This window comes from Neolamprologus multifasciatus, chromosome 23 (assembly GCF_963576455.1).
Source record: "Neolamprologus multifasciatus chromosome 23, fNeoMul1.2, whole genome shotgun sequence".
Lineage (NCBI taxonomy): Eukaryota > Metazoa > Chordata > Actinopteri > Cichliformes > Cichlidae > Neolamprologus > Neolamprologus multifasciatus.
The window spans coordinates 19,793,243-19,812,927 of record NC_140460.1 but is presented as its reverse complement, the minus strand read 5'-3'; the positions used below and the strand labels follow the sequence as shown (position 1 = coordinate 19,812,927).

General features: G+C 39.2%; 1 protein-coding gene across 1 annotated transcript; it reads left to right on the top strand.

Moving 5' to 3' along the window:
• Window positions 1–10,727: 10,727 nt before the first annotated feature.
• Window positions 10,728–13,793, top strand: LOC146491446 (E3 ubiquitin-protein ligase TRIM21-like). The gene has a single exon (XM_085152848.1). It carries the CDS (start codon window positions 10,734–10,736, stop codon window positions 12,375–12,377), a length of 1,644 nt encoding a protein of 547 aa, XP_085008974.1. The 5' UTR covers window positions 10,728–10,733; the 3' UTR covers window positions 12,378–13,793.
• The last annotated feature ends 5,892 nt before the right edge of the window (window positions 13,794–19,685 follow it).

Sequence of the window (19,685 nt, the reverse complement as noted above, 5' to 3'; positions counted from 1 at the left end):
TATTGTTTAAATGAGATGAATTTCTAAGGCTAATTTCTAAGTGAATGGTACTCATGGACATTGATCAATGGTCATGACATTTTGCATATTAATAATTAACAAACTGATGCAGTCACATTAAAGTGGTGCTGTCAGCATCAAACTAATCTATGTGTCAATATATAAAATATAGTCTAACGCAACACTGTTTTAGAAAGGATGAGATGAACACTTCAGTTTGTCGCGGATCAAAATGGAATGAATGTGAGGTGGTTAAACAGGTATTATTGGTGTCTGCTCTGTGTCATCTGCATTTCCGTCATCATAAAAGAGACTCAGCAGCAGATAAGAATCAAGTAGAACAACATTCACTACTAAACGAATACATGCACAAACAGTTTGCTCTTCATTCGGTGGTTTTAGTACAGTAGGCTTTACACACGGTTTATATAAAACATGTTCCTCGACAATATAACCACTTAAAAGGTAAATATTCCTGTTTTGCAGTTAAAAAAGAAAAAATAAAGTTATGACTACGACTATATTACTGATGTTCATGACAGAAACAAAGACTTTATAGACAGATCCCGCTATTAGCCATTTTCTAGAGAATGAATTGGTCACAGGTGGTGATTTAATACCTGTTGAACTGAGCCTTTCAGAGTTTCTAACAAGCCTTTTATGGTTAAACTTAACAGTTACTGCATGACTGAAATCTATTAAGGAGTATTAGGGCCACATTAAGAAAAAGAGTAATTATCAACCATTTTAAGATAAAGTCGAAAATGTATTTTGAGCCAAAAGTGGAAATCTGGAGATTACAGTTATTTTAAGACAAACTGCCACGGTTGCTGAACTCTGAGTTAGTGAAGTTGTACTTCAGTATGTGTTTTAGTAACAAGGAAATTATTCCTGTTTAGCACATGAACACAGTGTGCTGTTCAGTACAAGGAAATTTGAAAGATTGGCGTGAAAGTTGTGTCTGGTCAGAGGCAAAAACAGAAACTCAGAAGTGTTTATTTGAATTTACTGCACCTCAGACACACAGTCCTGCAGCCTCACATACTGGGGTCTTCTGGTAAGGTAGTCAGCAATTATAATGATGTAAAGCTCAGACAGATCACTGGCTCTGTCTTTATGATGATGTTTTTTTTGCCGAGGAGGGGGGCTGGCAGCAATCCTCCTCTTTAGCTTAACCATAGACCATAAAGCCTGACTTTTACCCTTGTCCCTAACATGAAAACCCCCCAGAACATCTGATACTCCACAGTGCAGGTACCTACACTCTAAACCCACAGAGGTCAGTTATCTCATCAATGCTGTTATGCTGGTGTGAAAAAAGTGTCTGCACCTTACTTTACTTCCTGTATTTACTTTTCTTGCTCCCCTCACAGACACATCTGACCAATGGATGCACTGAATATTGTCACATGGTTTGTGGAGGGGTTTTTTTTTGTTGTTTTTTCTTTCCTTTGTGTGCCACCCTCAGCCTAATGAATCACTATTATAATAATAGTTCACCAGGACACCATCAGGATGGCAGGGTATCTCACTCAACACCAACTCACTTTGGGGATTTGGGTCCGTAGGATGAGTCTACTCACAACAGCAAAGGGAAGCCATAAGGTGACACTGCTGTTGTCTTCCTGAAAGAAGACAAACAGGGTTAGTTAAGGTTAGCGCTTATGTAAGGTTATTGATGGAAACAAGAGGAAAACAAGACTGCTTCCACTACCTTCTCATAGAGTCTCACATGGACATGATCTTCTGTGACACAAAGGTCAGGAAAGTGCAAATGAAACTTTGTGAAGGAAGGGTTCACCCAGTGAAATACTTTGATGCATCTGTAGCATAATGTTAGTAGGATGTTTACAGTGACTAACATTACTTTGTTTTAATTTGGTTTTGAAACAATGCAAAGGTCGATTTGTCTTATTAGTCAATTAAAATAAAACTCAAAGCAAATCAAATTACATACTGATGTTTATTTGTGTGAGTTTTTTCCTTACATATTTTCATTTGAGGTTAATTAAGTATGCTGATTCTGATGATTCTGATAAAGTCTGAATTTAAATTGATGGGGAGAAACTATTCAATATGCATGTTTACAGTGCATTTGCTTTCCAGTGCATTTAAACCTGCACTTCCTCTCTGTGTCCATCTGCGGTCATTAAGCACTGGAGTAAATTTGCCCTAATGTCAATGTTATTGTATTCAGAGAATTGTAGTTACTGACAGTGACCACAAGAGGGCAGTGATTCTGATACTTTCATACTATTACCAGTAGTCCAGCGTTAATAGTATGAATATAAATCTATATTGTGTGGTTGAAAACATTTATCACTACAAATATAAAACACAATATTAAAACAGGTGTGATATAGAAATAAATTAAATTCAATTAATGTCACAAATATCTTTTAATTAACACAAGAAATGTTTACTTACAAAGAAGATGAAAACATGGAAAATGGCTTCAGCTCTCCAACTTACAGTTATGTAGGTGATATTTACTCAAAATAAGTCCAAAGGTAATATCTGAGTTAAACATGTAACCAGTTCTATATCACAGAAAGTAAATGAAGGAATGTTTTACATATTTAATGAGAACCTGGCATGAATATGAGAATGTAATTCATCTTTTTACCAGCAATGAGTATCAAATGATCATTTTAATTTTCAGAGTTAAAAGAAATGCTGGTTCCATTGGAGTTTCAGTGAATGTTCATCATATTCTGATCTCAGAGTAGAGATAAATTGTCTCTTCTGATGAAACAGGAGAGTTTCAGTGTAATGTAATTTGTTAAGATTGTGATACTAAAGAACTCACAATAAAACTAGAAAATGGTCCAGGAACAAAAATAATTGAAACATGTCTCTGAGTGAAAGAGACAGACATGTACAGACTGAAATATCTGTTCAGTCAGAGTGTTTCTCTAACAGAAGGACACTCAACCGAGCACAGACACACTGAGGCATCAGAAAGCCTGTAAACCAGGGGTGGGCAACTCCAGGCCACAAGGGCCGGTGTCCTGCAGGTTTTAGATATCACTCTGGGTCAACACACCTGAATCAAATGATTAAAAATGATTAGTTCATTTTCCAGGTCTCTGGGGAACTTTAAGACATGTTGAGGAGGTAATTTAGCCATTTGAATCAGCTGTGGTGAACCAAGGACACATCTAAAACCTGGAGTTGCCCACCCGTGCTCTAAACCCAGGATAAAGAGTTTCAGTGAATGTGGTGTTGAAGGTGTGGAGGTGGATCAGAGTGTCAGAGGAGACTCTGTAGAAGGACAGAATGCCAGCAGGACAGTCCGCATACACTGCTACTCTGTTAGAGAGAGGAGGAGGAGGAGGAGGAGGTGGAGAAGATAAATGTTGCTTTCTTATTGTGACTGACAGAAGGAGGGCTGTCATTCGAACAGGTCAGACTCGATGACTTTTCATTAAATCCAAAGGTACAGTCTCTACTCAACCTCCCAGTAACAGCGACCCATCGGCCCATCTCTACAAAGCGGCTGAGGCCAGTAATCGAATCTGTTGAGATGATCTGGATATGGCTGAACCTCCTCCACATATGTCACCTTCTTGTGTTTGTCAGACAGTTTGAGATATCTGTTTACTGTGTTTGTGTGTCCCGGGGATATGTTGTCTGGGGGCTTTTGGCCCCTGGTAGGGTCTTCCATGACAAATTGGTCTTGGATGAGGGCCCAGACAAAGAGTGTTTCAGAAGACCCTTATGAGAAAACCATCAAAGGAACAGTGTACCCTGCCCTAGATAGGGTTACTGGGGCCTCGCCCTGAAGCCAGGCCTCGTCCACAGGTAAACGCAAAAAACGAGTTTCAAAAAATCTCAGTTTTCGGTGATTCGAAACGCTGTTTACATGTGGACGAAACAGCTGCGTTGTCAAAAATACTTGTGTAGGTGCAGACGTAGCGTAAAAGAGTTAGTAGTTTATTTTATTACTACCTGTAATTTATTGCAGATTACTTGTATTTGCTTAATTGTTTACTAAATGTTTGAGGTGTGAAATAAACCGAAATGGAGCAAAATAAGGGTGTGTGTGGTTGGAGGATGTGTTTGTGCGTGTGCGAGTGCACGAGGGGGCGCAAACATTTTTCTTGTAAAACAAAGGGGTCCCAGCAGAAAAAGCTTGGGAACCACTGCACTACAGCTCAGAGAGTAAATGGTGACTGTTTACAGACAAGTTAATGTCTTCGATACAAACTTCTCCTATCTGCCCGCAACCAAAAAAAATCACAAGGTGGTTGCAACACACTCTTTGGGTCAAATTTATACATTTTGGTCACACTCTTTTTGAAAAAGGTAGAGCAAGCTGTCAAGCAGTAGCACATCCTAGATTGTATTAGAGAATGTGAAAGGTCCCGATATGCTGATTCTGAAGTAAAATGGTAAATGGCCTGTATTTGTATAGCGCTTTACTCAGTCCCTAAGGACCCCAAAGCACTTTACACTACATTCAGTCATTAAATTCAGTCAAGTAAATTACAAGTACTTTAAAACTACACTGAAGCACAGAATTGAAGTCAATGTGATCACTTTTAGCATCATTCAGAGAGGTTTTTGGGAGTCACCCGAGGTCCACAAAAACTTGAAAAGATAAGCTTGAACAGGTCCAACTTTTTTCAATAATCCTAAATAACACTGTATAATTGAACTCTCCACCAGCTATGTAGTTAGCTATGTCGAAACTCTACCCATTCTTCTGTCCTGGTGTCAATGATAATGGTAAAAACTCTGCACCTCTGATCATCTGTCCTGTCAATCAATCAGTCTGAAAATTTTCAATGCAGAAACTATATTAATTACATTATTCTCAACATTTTAACAACACAGAGAAGAAGTCCTAAAAACAGAACTGAACAAACTGCACCTGTTGATAAAAACCATGAGATACAGGAAGCAGAGTTGCAGTCTTACACGCCTCTCTGCAGCTTCTCTCCTCCTGCTACCCCCCCAAAAACCCATCTCCATAGAGACTGTGTCTGCTTCCAAAAAGACAAAAAACAAACTAAAAACCAGCAACAAACAACTTAAACAATCACAAAGAAAGAACAATACAGTATCCACATCTGAACCAAAGAGTAAAACAGTGAAATGTGGATTATTAAATATTAGGTCTCTCTCCTCCAAGTCTCTGTTAGTACATGACTTAATAATTGATCAACAAATTGATTTACTCTGCCTTACAGAAACCTGGTTGCAGCAGGATGATTATGTTAGTTTAAATGAATCAACACCCCCGAGTCATTCTAACTACCAGAAATCTCGAAGCACAGGTCGAGGGGGTGGTGTGGCAGCAATTTTTCACACCAGTCTATTAATTAATGAAAGACCAAGACAGACTTTTAATTCATTTGAAAGCCTGATGCTTAGCATTGTCCACCCCAGCTGTGAAACTCAGAAACCAGTCTTACTTGTTATCATCTATCGTCCACCTGGGCCTTACACAGAGTTTCTGTCTGATTTCTCAGACTTTATATCTAATTTAGTTCTGAGCTCAGATAAAATAATTATTGTGGGGGATTTTAACATCCATGTAGATGCTAAAAATGACAGCCTCAACATGGCATTTAATCTGTTGTTAGACTCAATTGGTTTCTCTCAAAATGTAAAAGAACCCACCCACCACTTTAATCACACTCTAGATCTTGTTTTAACATATGGCATAGAAACTGAACATTTAACAGTGTTTCCTGAAAACCCTCTCCTGTCTGATCATTTCTTGATAACATTTACATTTACAATAATTGATTACGCAGCAGTGGAGAGTGGACTTTATCAAAGTAGATGTCTTTCTGAAAGCGCTGTAACTAAGTTTAAGAATATAATCCAGCCACTGTTATCATCGTCAATGCCCTGTACCAACACAGAGCAGAGCAGCTATCTGAACGCTACCCCAACAGAGGTCGATTATCTTGTTAATAATTTCACCTCCTCACTACGTACGACTCTGGATACTGTAGCTCCAGTGAAAACTAAGGTCTCTAATCAGAAGTACCTGACCCCGTGGTATAATTCTCAAACACGTACCCTAAAGCAGATGACTCGTAATCTGGAGAGGAAATGGCGTGTCACAAATTTAGAGGATCATCATTTAGCCTGGAGAAATAGTTTGTTGCTTTATAAGAAAGCCCTCCGCAAAGCCAGAACAGCTTACTACTCATCACTGATTGAAGAAAATAAGAACAACCCCAGGTTTCTCTTCAGCACTGTAGCCAGGCTGACAAAAAGTCAGAGCTCTGTTGAGCCAACCATCCCTTTAACGTTAACTAGTGATGACTTCATGAACTTCTTCACAAATAAAATTTTTATCATTAGAGAAAAAATTACCAATAATCATCCCACAGATGTAATATTATCTACAGCTACTCTTAGTTTCATTGATGTTAAGTTAGACTCTTTTTTTCCAATCGATCTTTCTGAGTTAACTTCAATAATTACTTCCTCCAAACCATTAACGTGTCTTTTAGACCCCATTCCTACAAAACTGCTCAAAGAAGTCCTGCCATTGATTAATTCTTCGATCTTATATATGATCAACCTATCTCTAATAATCGGCTATGTACCACAGGCCTTCAAGGTGGCTGCAGTTAAACCTTTACTCAAAAAGCCATCTCTAGACCCAGCAGTCTTAGCTAATTATAGGCCAATCTCCAACCTTCCTTTCATATCAAAAATCCTTGAAAGAGTAGTTGTCAAACAGCTAACAGATCATCTGCAGAGGAATGGTTTATTTGAAGAGTTTCAGTCAGGTTTCAGAGTTCATCACAGCACAGAAACAGCTTTATTGAAGGTTACAAATGATCTTCTTATGGCCTCTGACAGTGGACTCATCTCTGTGCTTGTCCTTCTTGACCTTAGTGCAGCATTCGATACTGTTGACCATAATATTCTATTAGAGCGATTAGAACATGCTGTAGGTATTACAGGTATTGCACTGCAGTGGTTTGTATCATATCTATCTAATAGACTCCAATTTGTGCATGTAAATGGAGAGTCCTCTTCACACACTGAGGTTAATTATGGAGTTCCACAGGGTTCGGTGCTAGGACCAATTCTGTTTACATTATACATGCTTCCCCTAGGCAGCATCATTAGAAGACATAGCATACATTTTCACTGCTATGCAGATGACACCCAGCTCTATCTGTCCATGAAGCCAGATAACACACACCAATTAGTTAAACTGCAGGAATGTCTTAAAGACATAAAGACTTGGATGGCCACTAACTTTCTGCTTCTTAACTCAGATAAAACTGAGGTCATTGTACTCGGCGCTGAAAAGCTTAGAAATATGGTATCTAACCAGATTCTTACTCTGGATGGCATTACCTTGGCCTCCAGTAACACTGTGAGGAACCTTGGAGTCATTTTTGACCAGGATATGTCCTTCAACGCACATATTAAACAAATATGTAAGACTGCGTTCTTCCATTTGCGCAACATCTCTAAAATTAGAAATATCCTGTCTCAGAGTGACGCTGAAAAACTAGTTCATGCATTTATTACTTCCAGGCTAGACTACTGCAATTCATTATTATCAGGATGTCCAAAAAACTCACTGAAAAGCCTTCAGTTAATCCAAAATGCTGCAGCAAGAGTACTGACAGGGACTAGAAGGAGAGAGCATATTTCTCCTGTTTTGGCTTCCCTTCATTGGCTTCCTGTTAAATCCAGAATTGAATTCAAAATCCTGCTCCTCACATGCAAGGTCTTAAATAATCAGGCCCCATCTTATCTTAATGACCTTGTAGTACCATATCACCCTATTAGAGCACTTCGCTCCCGCTCTGCAGGCCTACTTGTTGTTCCTAGAGTATTTAAAAGTAGAATGGGAGGGAGAGCCTTCAGTTTTCAGGCCCCTCTTCTGTGGAACCAGCTTCCAGTTTGGATTCAGGAGACAGACACTATCTCTACTTTTAAGATTAGGCTTAAAACCTTCCTTTTTGCTAAAGCATATAGTTAGGGCTGGACCAGGTGACCCTGAATCCTCCCTTAGTTATGCTGCAATAGATGTAGGCTGCCGGGGGATTCCCATGATGCATTGAGTTTTTCCTTTCCAGTCACCTTTCTCACTCACTATGTATTAACAGACCTCTCTGTATTGAATCGTATCTATTATTAATCTCTGTCTCTCTTCCACAGCATGTCTTTATCCTGTCTTCCTTCTCTCACCCCAACCGGTCGCAGCAGATGGCCGCCCCTCCCTGAGCCTGGTTCTGCCGGAGGTTTCTTCCTGTTAAAAGGGAGTTTTTCCTTCCCACTGTCGCCAAAGTGCTTGTTCATAGGGGGTCATATGATTGTTGGGCTTTTCTCTGTATCTATGAAGCGCCTTGAGGCGACATTTGTTGTGATTTGGCGCTATATAAATAAAATTGAATTGAATTGAATTGAATACAATCAGAAGCTTCAGAACAAACTAGTGAGCTCACCTTTCAGTTGATTTTTATTGAACTGTTTTCAAGTTGAAGAAAAAGATTTCTTTGAGGAAGTGAGAATAGTCTGAGAAAATACAAACTCTCCTTTACTTTTCTCAGTTTTTAAAGGCACACACATTAAAGCATAAACTGTACAAATGTTAATATTTCATTATTTTTATTCACCTGGGTTTAAATATCAAAAACTAGGATTGATAAACTGTTCTGTTGTTTTAACATGAAATGATTAAAAATATGAACTTTTATCACCTCCTGTGATGGTTTCTTGAACAAAGCTGTTCAATTTGAGTTTTACCTGCATCTGCTCCATTTGTATATTTTTCTTTTTGCCACAATTTAAAGAAAAGCTTAAACAAAAATGGCAGTGTACTATTCACCTTTCTTTATGAAACTGTGAAATTAAAGTTTATTTACACATGAATACTCAGAAAGCAATGTACAAGAAAAAAAATCAGGAAGAATCACAATAAAACCTAGTAGAAAATTCAAATACATCCAACATTTTGTGTTTATGAGGGTCAACCAAAGTGCATAGAAAACAGGCTATGTCAAAGGGAGGAGTTAGAACAAGTAGTTATAAACTGAAGAGCAGCACTGAAGCTCAGTCTGAGGTCAAGAAGGATTATTTTGAAATGTGAATCATGCAATGTAGTTACAATAGATGCAACAAATCCGGAAGCTCTGCATATTGGACAGTTTAATGTAATTCAGCACTTTGTGAGTCATATTTCAGCTCAGGTCGATGGATTTGGTACACACTGTAGATCATTTTACAGTCTTATAGGGGGTAGAGCAAAACCCGAAAGACAAGCATTTTAGGAAGAAGTGAAACCTAGAGTGAGAACTATGAAATATTTCTCTCTCTTTCAAAGATACTTGAACTGGATTATCCAGCCTTCTTCAACAACTGAGTAGAGTTTAAAAAAATAGTCCTCTCATTTTAAATAAGAGTAACTCTCAATCTTGAGCTGTGAAAAGTGACAAACATCTTTTGTTCTTTGGTCACTGAAGCATTCAACAACCAAAAGAGGAAAGGATAAAAATGGGTTGAGGTTCTGATTTTCTTTTTGCTGATTTTTAACATTAAGTCCATAAAGTCCAGTCCTCCTGTGTCTGAGGAATCCTGGAATCCAGTCTGACGAGAATGAGATGGGACAAAAATCTGAATAGGTGACATTCCAACATTTACTAGATGAAAGTAAATGTTTGTTGTTACAGCAGACTTTCAGTTAAATACTGATACAATCTGTTATACTATCTGTTTCCCTTTAAAGGAACATGAAACTGAGCTCATACAGCCATTCTCAACAGCACAGCAAAGGTTTTGTCCAGTACTGGTGAGTACAGATAATCATGATCACGCAATTTAAAAGTCCAAGCCAAATGTGGATCTTTCTTTCTTTGTCAGTATATGTAAATTTTATGCTGCTGAAGCTGGTGTGTCTGTTTGGTTTTTCAAAAGGATGAAATAAGAGTTTATTTAACAGCAGGACTGATCAGACTACATTTGTTGGACAGAGAAAAAAAGTTTAGAGTTAAAATCTTTCATCCCTAACTCCCAAAAGGTGGATTCTGTTCATCTGGACGTAGGGTTTTCAGTGGGAGAAACGTTTCATGACTTGGATGAGTCATGAAACGTTTCTCCCACTGAAAACCCTACGTCCAGATGAACAGAATCCACCTTTTGGGATTTACTTACCTGGATGACTGAGCATGCATCAAGACTTTCATCCCTAATCTCAAGGTCTGAAAAGCTTACTACTTGGTGCCTGACACACCTGCAGAGAGAGGTGGGGATTTAACGGAGTCCATCAGGTTGTCTTCAACAACACAGCAGAGTCTCTACAAGCAGTGATGAGTCTAGTTGATCACATTCATGTTTCAGTGCAACTCTTTGATTGACTTTATTCATTTCATGCTGACTTTCTTTGTCTCCAATCCTCTACCTTAAGTATGTTTTCACTACAGCCATTTCCATCCTCTTTACGATATCCTCAACTGTTATTGTGCATTTCTCTCCCTATATCCAACAGGGAACAGAGGTCATTCTCATCACCTCTGTTCCCTGTTCCCTATATTCATGATCCAGCCTGACACGCATGGCTGGGATTGTCATCAAACAGAACTAAGAGAACAGAAAAAAAAAATCTTGAAACTGATTCTCCACAGGTAGCCTGGAACAGGACATATGTGGCAGGAAAGAAGGCAAAGCAGAATGGATCCACATTAAATAGAATGAAAACTGAATTTTAAATAAAATCAGTTTCTTTTCTCTTTCAGAGTGCAGACATGTCTGCTGCCAGCTGTCTTCTATCTCGTGATCAGTTTCAGTGCTCCATCTGTCTGGATATCTTAACTGATCCAGTCTCCACACCATGTGGACACAACTTCTGCAAAAAATGCATCAGTCAACACTGGGATATTAGTGAAACCTGTCAGTGCCCCACATGTAAAAAGGTGTTTGAGACCAGACCTGAGCTGCACATCAACACTATAATCTCTGAGATGGTTTCTCAGTTCAGACGTGAAGCTCAGCAAAAAACCAGCACCAGCAGCTCAGAGCAACAAGCTGCCAAACCAGGAGAAGTTCCCTGTGACATCTGCACTGAAACCAAACTGAAGGCCCTGAAGTCCTGCCTGGTGTGTCTGGCCTCCTACTGTCAGACTCACCTGGAGCCTCATCTGACAGCTTCACATCTGAAAAGACATCAGCTGATTGATCCTGAGGAGAACCTGGAAGGCAGGATGTGTATGAAGCATGATAAACCTCTGGAGCTGTTCTGTAAGACCGATCACACATGTGTTTGCATGCTCTGTTCTGTCATAGACCACAAGACTCATGAGTTTGTTCCTTTGAGAGAAGAATATGAAGAAAAGAAGGCAGAACTGGGGGAGACTGAGACTGAAATTCAACAGATAATCACGAAGAGACAACTAAAGATTCAGGAGATCAAAGAGTCAGTGAAGATGAGCAAAGATGCTGCAGACAGAGAGAAAGCAGAAGGTGTTCAGGTCTTCACTGCTCTGAAGGAGTCTGTTGACAGAAGCCTGAACGAGCTCATAAAGGAGATAGAAAACAAACAGGAAACAACAGAGAAACAGGCTGAAGGTTTCATCACAGATCTGGAACAGGAAATCTCTGAGCTGATGAAGAGAAGCTCTGAGGTGGAGCAGCTCTCACGCTCTAAAGATCACCTCCACCTTCTCCAAAGATTCTCATCCCTGAAAGCTGCTCCAACAACCAAGGACTGGACAGAGGTCAGTATCCATCCACCATTATATGAGGGGACTGTGGTGAGAGCTGTGGATCAGCTGAAGGAGACACTCAGTAAAGACATGAAGAAGCTGTTTGAGGCTGAGCTGAAGAGGGTCCAGCAGTATGCAGTGGATGTGACTCTTGATCCTGATACAGCACATCCGAAACTCATCCTGTCTGATGATGAAAGACAAGTACACCATGATGATGAGAAGAAGAATCTTTCAGACAACCCAGAGAGATTTTCTAAAGGTGTTTGTGCTTTAGGAAAGCAGAGTCTCTCTTCAGGTAGATTTTACTTTGAGGTTCGGGTTAAAGAAAAGAGAGACTGGATTTTAGGAATGGTCAGAGAGTCAGTCAACAGAAAGGAAGAAATCACACTCAGTCCTGAGGATGGTTACTGGACTGTAGCAGTAGTAAATGGAAATGTATGTGTAGCTTTTGAGGATTCGCAGGTCTGTCTCTCTCCTCAGTTTTGTCCTGAGAAGGTGGGAGTGTTTGTGGATTATGAAGAGGGTCTGGTCTCCTTTCATGATGTAGATGATGCAGCTCTTATCTACTCCTTTACTGGCTGCTCCTTCACTGAGAAACTCTACCCATTCTTCTGTCCTGGTGTCAATGATAATGGTAAAAACTCTGCACCTCTGATCATCTGTCCTGTCAATCAATCAGTCTGAAATGTTTCAATGCAGAAACTATATTAATTACATTATTCTCAACATTTTAACAACACAGAGAAGAAGTCCTAAAAACAGAACTGAACAAACTGCACCTGTTGATAAAAACCATGAGATACAATCAGAAGCTTCAGAACAAACTAGTGAGCTCACCTTTCAGTTGATTTTTATTGAACTGTTTTCAAGTTGAAGAAAAAGATTTCTTTGAGGAAGTGAGAATAGTCTGAGAAAATACAAACTCTCCTTTACTTTTCTCAGTTTTTAAAGGCACACACATTAAAGCATAAACTGTACAAATGTTAATATTTCATTATTTTTATTCACCTGGGGTTAAATAACAAAAACTAGGATTGATAAACTGTTCTGTTGTTTTAACATGAAATGATTAAAAATATGAACTTTTATCACCTCCTGTGATGGTTTCTTGAACAAAGCTGTTCAGTTTGAGTTTTACCTGCATCTGCTCCATTTGTATATTTTTCTTTTTGCCACAATTTAAAGAAAAGCTGAAACAAAAATGTCAGTGTACTACTCACCTTTCTTTATGAAACCGTGAAATTAAAGTTTATTTACACATGAATACTCAGAAAGCAATGTACAAAAAAAAAATCAGGAAGAATCACAATAAAACCTAGTAGAAAATTCAAATACATCCAACATTTTGTGTTTATGAGGGTCAACCAAAGTGCATAGAAAACAGGCTATGTCAAAGGGAGGAGTTAGAACAAGTAGTTATAAACTGAAGAGCAGCACTGAAGCTCAGTCTGAGCTCAGTCAAGAAGGATTATTTTGAAATGTGAATCATGCAAAGTCAATTTAGGAAAATTCAAGAATAAAAATATGGAACTGCAAATGAAAACAATATGTCCACATTAATTTTAAACTCTCATAAATTATATCACTACACTGTGCAGTATCTGCTTTTATTACACTACTTTCATTTAGACAAAACATTTATCATCATTTATCATATCATCACTAATTTCAAGTATAACACTAATATGTAGCTTCAAGAAGGATTTATCATTTAAAAAGACTGAGTTTCACACACAAGAGCACAAAATCCAACTGAATAAGAAGAGAGCCTTAGAAGGAACTGAACATGGTTTTTTATATATTCTGGAATGCATAAAACACAACGAAATACTATTTTATCAGACATAAGTGCTGCTTGTGGCAGGATTTCAAGCTTGGAAGCAGTCAATTTTGAACCAAGATACAACTTTGTTATGTATTTAGTAAAAGCAATATATTGTTTAGTGGTACTACTTTCTGTTATAAGCGAGAGAACACCAAGTGTGGTGTGTGCACATGGATATCCCTGTGCCCCTTCCACAACATGTTAAATAAAGTAAGTTCCTTTCCACAAAAAACGTGTTGTTACCTTGCCAGTTAAGTTATAAACAGTGTTGGAATACATGTACCGCCGTTACGTATTTAAAATACAAAATATGAGTAACTGTATTCCGTTACAGTTACCGTTTAAAAAGGTGGCATTTAGAATACAGATACTTTGTTGAAATAAATGGATTACACAGCGGTACTTCCCTGTTTCATATTGTCGCGGGTCAGGACTGTTTGGGTTTTGTTTGACAGCTATGTTCTGTTGTTCCAGGCGGCAGCGTTACGGTTGCCATGGTTACAGGGTGACGCTCTCTCTCTGCGTGTTTCCTGGGTGAGAGAGAGCGCCTTTTTGTTGTTGTTGTGCTAAGCTAATAGGCAGAATGCTACAGGTATAGCTCTAAACAATGTAGCATCATAGGCAGTAGGGATGCAACGATACCAATTTTTTCAAACCGATACGATACCGATACTTGGATCTGAGTACTTGCCGATACTGAGTACAAAAACCGATACTTCTACCACACACACACACACACACACAAATGCAATGAATTGGAAGACAGGTTTTATTTTATTCTCTGCCGATAAAAAATAAAATCGTAATAAAAATGACCACAAAAAAAATTTCAAGTGAAAAATAAGCACTTCTGTTAAATTGTTGCGGAGTATCCACATTGTAATTTAACAAAATATCACTGAACTATTGGCACTGTCTCGAGCTTTCAGAATAATAAATAAACACTTCTGTTTGGAATAAAATAAATTCAAATTAGGTTTGAGAATAAAATAAACTTTTAAATTATTGCAGAGTGTCCAATTTCATATCGCGGCTCGAGTATGCTGAGAAGATGGTTCAATCCTATGCTTTCCACGACCAGCATTGGCTGGTCATCCAGAGAAATAAAATGAGTCAGAGCCTCTGTTATTTTAACTGCCAGTGGATTTTCTCTTGACATTTTTCATCGCTTTTCCAAAACCTGAGTTAAAGTTGGCTGTTCCGGTCCACACTGCTGACATTTTGTTTAGCCTAGCTACAGCAGCCTCCAGTTTCTTTTTTTTATCTTGAGCCGCCAGTCTCACTCGCCTAACCCTGTGCCTGTTTAGCGCGGGATGTCCCCCTAGTGACCAATCTAAAAAACTACAACAGAAATGTCCAGCCACCCTCTGACTAATGAAATAAGTTAGTATCGGTTCATGGTATCGGTTAACTTTTACGAGTATGAGTACACACACATTTTACAGTATCGGCCCCGATACCCGATACCAGTATCAGTATCGGTGCATCCCTAATAGGCAGTGTAGTCCATGCTGCAGGGAGAATGGACCGCCATACCTGTTATCTGTCTGTGAGCGAGGGAGGGAGAAAAAGGAAAAGTATGAGCTGTCATCGAGCAAAAACGGGAGCTGGAAGCATGTAAATATAAAAATAACCACTGGAGCCAAGAAGAGTGCCTGACGAGCCCAGGTGTAAGTAAGCTATTAAGACTCGACTGTACACCGTGTTCGTGTTTTCCTCCGAAACAATAAGTTCCGTTGGAGCAGCCTTTCAACGCCTCTCTATGCCTCTCGCAAGCAAAGTTGACCCAGACAACAAAGTAAAGCTATTTTTCAGCTACGAGCCCGACACAGAACCCACCGTATTAGCCAGAGGTCCCTTTACTATGGTTTGGAGCCGCGGACCTTCAGTAACAGTAATAAATCACAGCAATAGTACATTCATGTAGTTGTAAACATGAAATACTTTGGATATTAAGTAATCCAAAGTATTCAGAATACGTTACTCTCATTGAGTAACGTAACGGAATACGTTACAGAATACATTTTGGGGCATGTATTCTGTATTCTGTAATGGAATACATTTTAAAAGTAACCTTCCCAACACTGGTTATAAGAGAGAACATAACAGACTAACTAAGGTTAACTAAGGTTAAAACGGATCCCGGATGTGCAGTGGGTGACAGAGAGGGGGAAATCCTTGTGAAAGTGGCCAAAAGATGCGAAAAAGGATACGAAAAAAACAACTAACCCTCCATGTGGATGCTAACTCACCTGCCTAGCTAGTGAGCTGCAGAGAGGACGTGAGTAACATCAATTCTTTTACGTGAGGGACGCTTAAAGGCACAGAGAAAATGTCAGGTGTTGTTGGACAAATGTACATTTTATGGATCTGCTAAATGGATCATTTAAGCATTTAAATTCATATAACCCTCTACTGCATAGTGTTGCAACAAACCACATTTTCATGTCTCACACTGGCCCTTGAAAAAAAAAAAAATTTATTTCAAATAATGCTACCAGGCACATCTCTGTCCAATGAAATGATGAGTTGAAGGTGGGGGATGGGGGGTGGGGGGCTCCCCTCCCCTCCCCCTTTCTGCCAACTGCGCTACGTGAGAGACGAGAGACCTCCATTAGGAGGTAAGATAAAGACAGAGGACAGTGAGCTTTTAGGGAGTGACAGTGAAGTTAAGGAGTGGATCCCTGAATCAGGTAAAGTAATTGTGTGTGTGTGCATGGGGTTAGGGTCAAATGTTGGATGTATTTTGGTGTTTTATTGTTCTGTGAAATGTTTAGATTGTTTATTTGTTGCTTGTTTATTTGTTCATTTTTGTTGTACTAATAAAACGTATTATAGAATAACTTGGTGTTTCATTACCCTTATCACACAATGTTGCCTTGAAGCAACAAACCAATATCATTTTGGGGAGGTGTCATATTTTATGATTGATATATTATTACGGACCCTAAATCTCCCCCAAAATAGGGTGAAATATTAATATTTCCCAAAAATTTTAAAAGTCATGCAGTACAGGGTTAAGAGACCTTCAACTGGGTGTCTTTCCCTTTTGTTATATTTCTTTAAGAGTTCAAAATGTGTTAATTACATAAATAAAATGAAATTTTCTCTGTAGCACTTCATGGATTTCATAAGCAACACACTTTAGTTGTTTACACAAATTATAAATGTAAAAAATAGCATCTACAGTGTTATCTTCATTTTAAATGTCAAAAAGTATTTGTGGCCCCACTTTTTCTTTTTTGTGGAAACCGGGTCCAAATGGCTCTTTGGGTGTTAAAGGTTGCTGACCCCTGATATAGATTATGCTGCCCCATTTATGGACCAAATGTTCCTGGTTGTGGTTGATGCTCACTCATAGTGGCCAGAAGTCATCCCCATAAAGCAAGCAACAGCTGCCAGCACAATCAATAGACTTCGGTCAGTGTTTGCACGCACAGGTCTGCCACAACAGCTCGTAAGTGAAAATGGTTGTCAGTTTACTGGAGAGGAGTTCCAGTGTTTCCTTAGGAGTAACGGAGTACAATATATCACTTCAGCCCTCCATCATCCTGCAACAAATGGACACGCTGAATGGTTCATCCAGTCCTTCAAGCAGTCAATGAAAGCCAGTCGGACAAAGGGTAAGCCGCTACAACAGAAAATCGGCAATTTCTTACTGGCTTACAGGAACACCACCGATGCAACAACTGGACACACACCTGCAATGCTCTTTATGGGACAGAATCTGAGATCGCGTCTAGATTTGCTGAAACCAGACATTCGCAAGGATGTCCAAGGTAAACAGTCTTCCATGGGGGAAACAACAAGAAACAAAACCAGATTCTGGTTTGGACAAAAAGTTCTTGCGTGAAATGTGAAAATGAAATTATTTGAAGTGCCTCAATGGTTTGCTGTATATTAACAAATGTCATATAACCGTATAGTTCACAACACTAAAGAAGACACGGCCCTGAACAATAAAGGCTCTTACAGTGTGTCATTGTCTCTAGTCACTGTCTATTGTCAGTGACTAGAGTGGGACACTCTGTAACAAAACTGTTACGTGGACACCGCCAATTCGAGATTCGCTGCAGCGTGTCATGCAGGACGCATCTCCCTTCCGGAAGTAATAAAAGTGTGAAATGGTCTACTGAGCAGTGTGTTGTCTTCCATCAGATGCCTATGAGGAATCAAAAGAACTCGGTGAAGTGTTGATATTTAACACTTGCCAGAGGCTACAGAGACCCAAGTCAGAAATGGCAGTCTGGCATGATTCTGTCATGGACCAGACCGCTGACATACATCATAAATGTTGGAGCCAACTTAGTCTGGTGTAGAAATGTTGATCAGATTCAGATAGATGCAGAAAGTCTCATGGTTCCAGAGCAAGCGGAGGGCACAGCTACATCTCAAGATTCAGAGGAGTTTACCTTTGTGTGTGTGACTTATAAACTGGCTGACAATGGTGGACAAAATGCTTGCTATGCATTCCAACAGACTAATGTTACATCTTCAACAGTCAAAATCCCTAAAAATATTTAGTTCATGATCCTGAGTACTGTCAGCACACCTGTTGATTGAAGTGACCACAGCCCCAACTTTAACCTTTAATAAAATCCAAGCAGGTTGAAAAAAAGATTCACCCACCTTACAGCTATTACGGAGGGAGAAGTTAGTGTTAAAGACCAAGACTGTTTTTGTATCAAGTTATAAACATGTTTTCTTCTGCTTTAATTCTGCACATTTTAGTGAAGTAATCCCTGGACTGACTCACTTATGGAGCCTGTCTCTAGTGGACAATAGAGCTGCAATTTCAGCACTGACACAAAACAGCCTTTTGACTGCCTTATTGTGTGCAGTCAGGGAAAGATACATGTGATTCATATTTAATCCAGATCAAGCTTTCTGTAACTTAACTGCTACTGTAGCTGAAGTGGGTATTGCTGATTCTGAAGTAAAATACAAATACTTTAAAAGTGTTAAAATTTTACTAAAGCCAGAATTTAAGTAGCAGCTTTATTCAGTGAAGCTTTTGCTACTCAAACAGGTTCCACATTACTGAACTGTCAATATAGCAAATGTGGAAGCTCTAACAGGTGCTATGATATAATTTTCCATGTTATTTGGAATTGTATTTAGTTGGATTTAAATAGTCCCTGAGCCATTTCTGGGCATCAGGCCATCTTTTGCCCATTTGGGCTTTAAAGGAGCTTTTGTTGCTGATCAAATTATTTTATTGTACAGTCTGTGAACTCTCACCACGAGATGTCAATAGATTACAAATTGCTGTCAACTGAATTCTGTTTTTTGTAGGCCTCCTAATTCAAGTGCCTGTCCTTGCTACATCGCTAGTACATCTTTGCTATCGTGGCCAGAGAGAGCAAAAATATCAAATTAAGACACCATAATGGCCAGTGAGCAAGTTTATTCTAATGTTTGAGTTTTGTTGGTAGGAGGTAGCAGGCAGGTGCTTCTTCCCTGCATCTTCAGCTTGTAGAATGAGTTGTGATTGTCATTGTGCTCAGGTGGGTTCCATCTGGTAACTACTGAGACATTTGATTCTATTACTGGACTTCTGTGCAAATCAAAATTTGTCCATAATGAACACTGTGTTCAAAATTAAGGATGTCCATGAGTGCACATTGCAACAGGACATCCTAGGTCACAAGTCAATTATTTTGTGATCTCTCCCCTCTAAGGCTACGTTCACACTGCAGGTCTTAATGCTCAATTCTGATTTTTTGATCAAATCCGATTTTTTTGTCTGCTTGTTCACACTACAGATAAAATGTGACAGCAAACGTGCTCTAGTGTGAACGCTCAAAGCGGCCCGCATGCGCAAAAGAAGACGTCACACACAACGGCTCTGTTTAGACCCAGAGCAAACAATATTGTTTGACTGATGGCCCTTAATATAAAGACTTTGGACTTTACGTTTCCCAATTTTTGCTTTAAGTTATTTTGTTATTTACATAATAATGTAAATAACAAAGGAATTATCCTTATTGCTGTTTTAGAGAGGAGCGGTGCTTCAAAGGATAGTTGCAGATTTCTGTCAGAATCTGCCCATTATACAGTACAAATAAAATGTTCACGTTGTCTTCCCAGCAGTTTCACTGGATGGCCAGGAAGCGTTCACGATGTCTTATCAGGCGCTTCTCCGGCTCTGATAATTGGCGTCTGTC